The sequence below is a fragment of the Rutidosis leptorrhynchoides genome, chromosome 9, assembly GCF_046630445.1.
Source record: "Rutidosis leptorrhynchoides isolate AG116_Rl617_1_P2 chromosome 9, CSIRO_AGI_Rlap_v1, whole genome shotgun sequence".
Classification (NCBI taxonomy): domain Eukaryota; kingdom Viridiplantae; phylum Streptophyta; class Magnoliopsida; order Asterales; family Asteraceae; genus Rutidosis; species Rutidosis leptorrhynchoides.
Genome location: NC_092341.1, coordinates 168,519,268 through 168,525,434, shown reverse-complemented (window position 1 = coordinate 168,525,434; position 6,167 = coordinate 168,519,268). Strand labels below are relative to the sequence as shown.

Sequence of the window (6,167 nt, the reverse complement as noted above, 5' to 3'; positions counted from 1 at the left end):
TGATTTCATTGCGAGGTTTTGACCTCTATATGAGACATTTTTTTTTTAAAGACTGCATTCATTTTTAAAACAAACCATAACCTTTATTTCATAAATAAAGGTTTAAAAAGCTTTACGTAGATTATCAAATAATGATAATCTAAAATATCATGTTTACACACGACCATTACATAATGGTTTACAATACAAATATGTTACATCAAAATCAGTTTCTTAAATGCAGTTTTTACACAATATCATACAAACATAGACTCCAAATCTTGTCCTTATTTTAGTATGCAATAGCGGAAGCTCTTAGTATTCACCTGAGAATAAACATGCTTTAAACGTCAACAAAAATGTTGGTGAGTTATAGGTTTAACCTATATATATCAAATCGTAACAATAGACCACAAGATTTCATATTTCAATACACATCCCATACATAGAGATAAAAATCATTCATATGGTGAACACCTGGTAACCGACATTAACAAGATGCATATATAACAATATCCCCATCATTCCAGGACAGCCATCGGATATGATATAAATTTCGAAGTACTAAAGCATCCGGTACTTTGGATGAGGTTTGTTAGGCCCAATAGATCTATCTTTAGGATTCGCGTCAATTAGGGTGTCTGTTCCCTAATTCTTAGATTACCAGACTTAATAAAAAAGGGCATATTCGATTTCGATAATTCAACCATAGAATGTAGTTTCACGTACTTGTGTCTATTTTGTAAATCATTTATAAAACCTGCATGTATTCTCATCCCAAAAATATTAGATTTTAAAAGTGGGACTATAACTCACTTTCACAGATTTTTACTTCGGCGGGAAGTAAGACTTGGCCACTGGTTGATTCACGAACCTATAACAATATATACATATATATATCAAAGTATGTTCAAAATATATTTAAAATACTTTTAATACATTTTGATGTTTTAAGTTTATTAAGTCAGTTGTCCTCGTTAGTAACCTACAACTAGTTGTCCACAGTTAGATGTACAGAAATAAATCGATAAATATTATCTTGAATCAATCCACGACCCAGTGTATACGTATCTCAGTATTGATCACAACTCAAACTATATATATATTTTGGAATCAACCTCAACCCTGTATAGCTAACTCCAACATTCACATATAGAGTGTCTATGGTTGTTCCGCAATATATATATAGATGGGTCAACATGATAGGTCGAAACATTGTATACGTGTCTATGGTATCTCAATATTACATAATATACAATATAAGTTGATTAGGTTGTGGTTGGAATAGATTTATTACTAACTTTCACGTAGGTAAAATGAGTAGTTTTTATCAATCTTGTTTTACTCGCCATTTCTTCGTTTCTAATCCGTTTTGAGTGATTACAGTGGCCACGGTTTCGTATTAAACTTAACTTTATGAATCTAAATAGAAAATGTATAAGTTTATAGTCAGAAATATAAGTTACAAGTCGTTTTTGAAAGAGGTAGTAATTTCCGTCGAAAGAACGACATCTTGATGACCATTTTGAAAAACATACTTTCACTTTGAGTTTAACCATGATTTTTTGATATAGTTTCATGTTCATAAGAAAAATCATTTTTCCAGAAGTATAGCTTTTAAATCAAAGTTCTTCTTAGTTTTTAATTATCCCAATCAAAACAGCCCCCGGTTTTACTACGACGGCGTATATCCAGTTTTATGGTTTTTATCGTGTTGTCGGGTTTTAAATCATTAAGTTAGCATATCATATAGATATAGAACATGTATTTAGTTGATTTTAAAAGTCTAGTTAGAAGGATTAACTTTATTTGCGAACAAGTTTAGAATTAACTAAACTATGTTCTAGTGATTACAAGTTTATAACGTTGAATAAGACAGCTTTTTATGTATGAATCGAATGATGTTATGAACATCATTACTACCTCAAGTTCCTTGGATAAACCTACTAGAAATAAGAAAAATGGATCTAGCTTCAAAGGATCCTTGGATGGCTTGAAAGTTCTTGAAGCAGAATCATGACACGAAAACAATTCCAAGTAAGATTTCCACTCGAAATAAGATTGTTATAGTTATAGAAATTGAATTAAAGTTTGAATATGATTATTACCTTGTATTAGAAAGATAACCTACTGTAAGTAACAAAGGTTTCTTGATCTTGGATGATTACTTGGAATGGATTTAGAAAACTTGGAAGTAAACTTGCAATCTTGGAAGTATTCTTGATTTTATGAAACTAGAACTTTTGGAATTTATGAAGAACACTTAGAACTTGAAGATAGAACTTGAGAGAGATCAATTAGATAAAGAAAATTGAAGAATGAAAGTGTTTGTAGGTATTTTTGGTCGTTGGTGTATGAATTAGATATAAAGGATATGTAATTTTTTTTTCATGTAAATAAGTCATGAATGATTACTCATATTTTTGTAATTTTATGAGATATTTCATGCTAGTTGCCAAATGATGGTTCCCACATATGTTAGGTGACTCACATGGGCTACTAAGAGCTAATCATTGGAGTGTATATACCAATAGTACATACATCTAAAAGTTGTGTATTGTACGAGTACGAATACGGGTGCATACGAGTAGATTTGTTGATGAAACTGAACGAGGATGTAATTGTAAGCATTTTTGTTAAGTAGAAGTATTTTGATAAGTGTCTTGAAGTCTTTCAAAAGTGTATGAATACATATTAAAACACTACATGTATATACATTTTAACTGAGTTGTTAAGTCATCGTTAGTCGTTACATGTAAATGTTGTTTTGAAACCTTTAGGTTAACGATCTTGTTAAATGTTGTTAACCCAATGTTTATAATATCAAATGAGATTTTAAATTATTATATTATCATGATATTATGATGTACGAATATCTCTTAATATGATCTATATACATTAAATGTCGTTACAACGATAATCGTTACATATATGTCTCGTTTCAAAATCATTAAGTTATTAGTCTTATTTTTACATATGTAGTTCATTGTTAATACACTTAATGATATATTTACTTATCATTTAACATAATTAACCAAGTGTATCAATATCTTAATATGATTCATATGTACCTAGTAAGACGTTATAACGATAATCGTTATATATATTGTTTTCGAGTTTCTTAATTTAATAGTCTCATTTTTATGTATATAACTCATTGTTAAAATACCTAATGAGATATATACTTATAATAAAATCATGTTAACAATATATATAACCATATATATGTCATCGTGTAGTTTTTACAAGTTTTAACATTCGTGAATCACCGGTCAACTTGGGTGGTCATTTGTCTATATGAAAGCTATTCCAATTAATCAAGTCTTAATAAGTTTGATTGCTTAACATGTTGGAAACACTTAATCATGTAAATATCAATTTCATTTAATATATATAAACATGGAAAAGTTCGGGTCACTACATACAATGGCACCACCGACCCGGATGATTTCCTGCAAATCTTTGAGGGCGCCATGAAAACCCAACTTTGGAGCGATGAGGTAGCGTGCCATCTCTTTCCGACCGTCCTACAGTCGGCTGCCAGGGAATGGTTCGTAAAATTACCTCCTAATGGAATCACGTGCTTCGCAGACTTGCGGGAAAAGTTCCTCATGCAATATCAGAACCTCCGCCGATACACATATACGCACCTGTATGCTCACGAAATACCAATGTACCGGGGAGAGAAAATTGAAAGCTTCATTACAAGGTATATACTGGAGTGTCCAAAAATACCAGGACTCCTGGAAACACAGCAGATTTTTGGATTCATAACATGCTTGGATAAAGATGCACACCCGTCACTCGTCTCTGAACTCCGGTGGAACATCCCGAGTACATTTGCAGACGCAGTGATGGTAGCGAGGCAGTACAAACACTCTGGAAGGGAAAGACAAGCCGGGTAACACCGGGACAAAAAGAAAAGAGAAGAGGAAAGAAGAAGCAACAGCAGGCACCGTCACGACAGCAGCAGGCGCAGTGAAAGCCATCATAAAGGCCACAAGAGTCACGGCAAAAGCCATGATGGTTACAGGCATGATAAGAGCAGCCGAAGACCATATGATAAGGGGTCCCTAATCGACAGCCTATCCAAAACTCCAAGGGAAATACTGTTAACAGAACCAGTAAAGGCAAAGTTTACCCCTCCGGCACCACTAGAAAAACGTAACGGTCAAAAGTCAGACAAGTATTGTGAGTTCCACGAAGATAACGGCCACGACCCCGATGAATACAAGGCGTTGATACGCGAAATCATCGCCAAAATCAAAGCAGGCGAACTCAATCACTTGTTGTCAGGACGGAAGTTCAAGAAGGCCGACCCCAACAAAACATTCAGTTGGCAGAAGGAAGACGGTAAGAAACGTGAGAAGGAAAGATAAAGTTGTAATTAACATGATTAGTATCGAAAAAGATGAGCTCGACCCATGGAGAGACGCGGCAATCACATTCCTTAGGTTACCTACACGATACGCTCGGGAAGAACCTGTGGTGATTAACGATCTGATAGACGGATTTCGTGTCCAGGAAATGTACACTGACACTGGGAGTGAGGTTGATGTCTTGTACGCACATTGCCTTTCCCAACTCCCAAAATATGTCAGTAGAAAAATGAGGCACTCCAACGCCATTATCTCTTGATTTACTTACTCTACTGAAGAACCCATAGGAAGACTCAAAGCAACGGTGACGATAGGCATACAGCCCTACCTCTGTAGTGAGGTCATTAACTTTTATGTGGTCAAATCTATGACCGCCATGAATGTGATCTTGAGAAGAAACTTCTTCAGAAAGTTTAGCGCCATAACCTCCACTGCTCGCGGTTTGCTTAAATTTCCAACCCGGAAAGGTGTGGCTACAGTCGAATCGACACGATAGCCTTTCCCGATAAGAGGCAATACTCAAGTCGCACGAAGAACGCAAGCGAGTAAAACACCACACATCTTGGAAGAAAAACGTGTGTCAGTGCTTAAACGGCTAAGTTACTTCCCTCTAGCATCATACTCCAACAAAAAGAGCCTAACTAACCCTTATAAACCGGAAGCGAGAGCGCCGGCTGACGCTATCGGCCGGGGTGGGAAGAACAATTTATCAATAACCATGGAACAACTGAACACCTTAGTTGGGCACCAAAACGTTCCAGGCCAGAAAGTTGTGAAAGCTCCAACCAAGATGGAACGCCCACTAAGGGAAACAAAAGTGGCTAGATGCTACACTGCAATTTAGATGGATATGGTGACTGAAACTAATTACTTCAACTTACAGCTATCTTGATGATTATGTCTCTTTTTCAATAAAGAATCTATGTATGTTTTTCATTTTCAGGAATGAATAAAAGCAATTTACCGTTTACAATAACTTGTTCAGTATGTCATTTACAAACGATGTTCATATATTAATAACCGGTTAGCAGCAGATGGATTCTGGCATCCACGTAAGTCCCACATTAGTTATTTTGTACCCCCTTAAGAGGTGATTGTCTAGCCCTCATCGATACAAGTTTATACTGATAAACGGCCAATGAGTAGATGGCATAAACACGCGTGACTGCATGGTGTACACGCCAAAACTAACACAAATGTATTCTAGACATACATATGAAGATATGAACTAGTTTAACTCAAGAATAATTCAACACAAAATACTTGAAATGAAGCTTTCATTCGCTATACACGATTCATTACAAGCTTCTCTAAAAAATATGCAACAATGCGCAGTACAACAAATTAAAAATTAAAGTCCAAGAGCTGCTGCACGGTTGTACCATCATTGGAACAAAGATCCCCAAAACTACCAAATTGGATCTCCGCCAAGGCCTTTTGAGCAGCCTGACATTCCTGCGCGGCGGCTGCATTCACCTTCCCGGTAATTTTCTGATGCAAGGGGACGGTACCGCTAATGTGATGTTTCTGCATCATCCTAACGGCATGTGTAAAGTTGGTTGTCCCAAAGCTATCCACATAAGCCTGGAAGGGTGCCTTCATAGTTGAAGAATTGATAGCCTTTTTCAAAATAGAAGGAAGACTACCCTGCAACCGTTTACACTCAGCAAGGGCCACCTCCTTGGTAGAAACGGCAGCATCAATCTCCTTGTCCTTCTCCTGCACCACCCGAACAAGTTCATCCTTGGAAGCCCTCAGCTGGGCCTCCAAGCTATTAATGGCTTCCCGAGCCAAGGGTGCCTATGACAG

The 6,167-nt window shown here is 36.2% G+C and overlaps 1 protein-coding gene across 1 annotated transcript; it reads left to right on the top strand.

The window, feature by feature from the left end:
- The first annotated feature begins 3,452 nt into the window (after nucleotides 1-3,452).
- Nucleotides 3,453-4,358, top strand: LOC139868459 (uncharacterized). Its single transcript, XM_071856789.1, has 2 exons — nucleotides 3,453-3,880; nucleotides 4,013-4,358. The coding sequence occupies exons 1-2, from the start codon at nucleotides 3,453-3,455 to the stop codon at nucleotides 4,356-4,358; spliced, it is 774 nt and encodes a 257-aa protein (XP_071712890.1).
- The last annotated feature ends 1,809 nt before the right edge of the window (nucleotides 4,359-6,167 follow it).

Coding starts and splice junctions, on each gene's coding strand:
- LOC139868459 (XM_071856789.1), top strand. CDS start 3,453: ATGAAAACCCAACTTTGGAGCGATGAGGTAGCGTGCCATCTCTTTCCG. Junction 3,881..4,012: donor GGAAGGGAAAGACAAGCCGG/GTAACACCGGGA, acceptor TGATGGTTACAG/GCATGATAAGAGCAGCCGAA.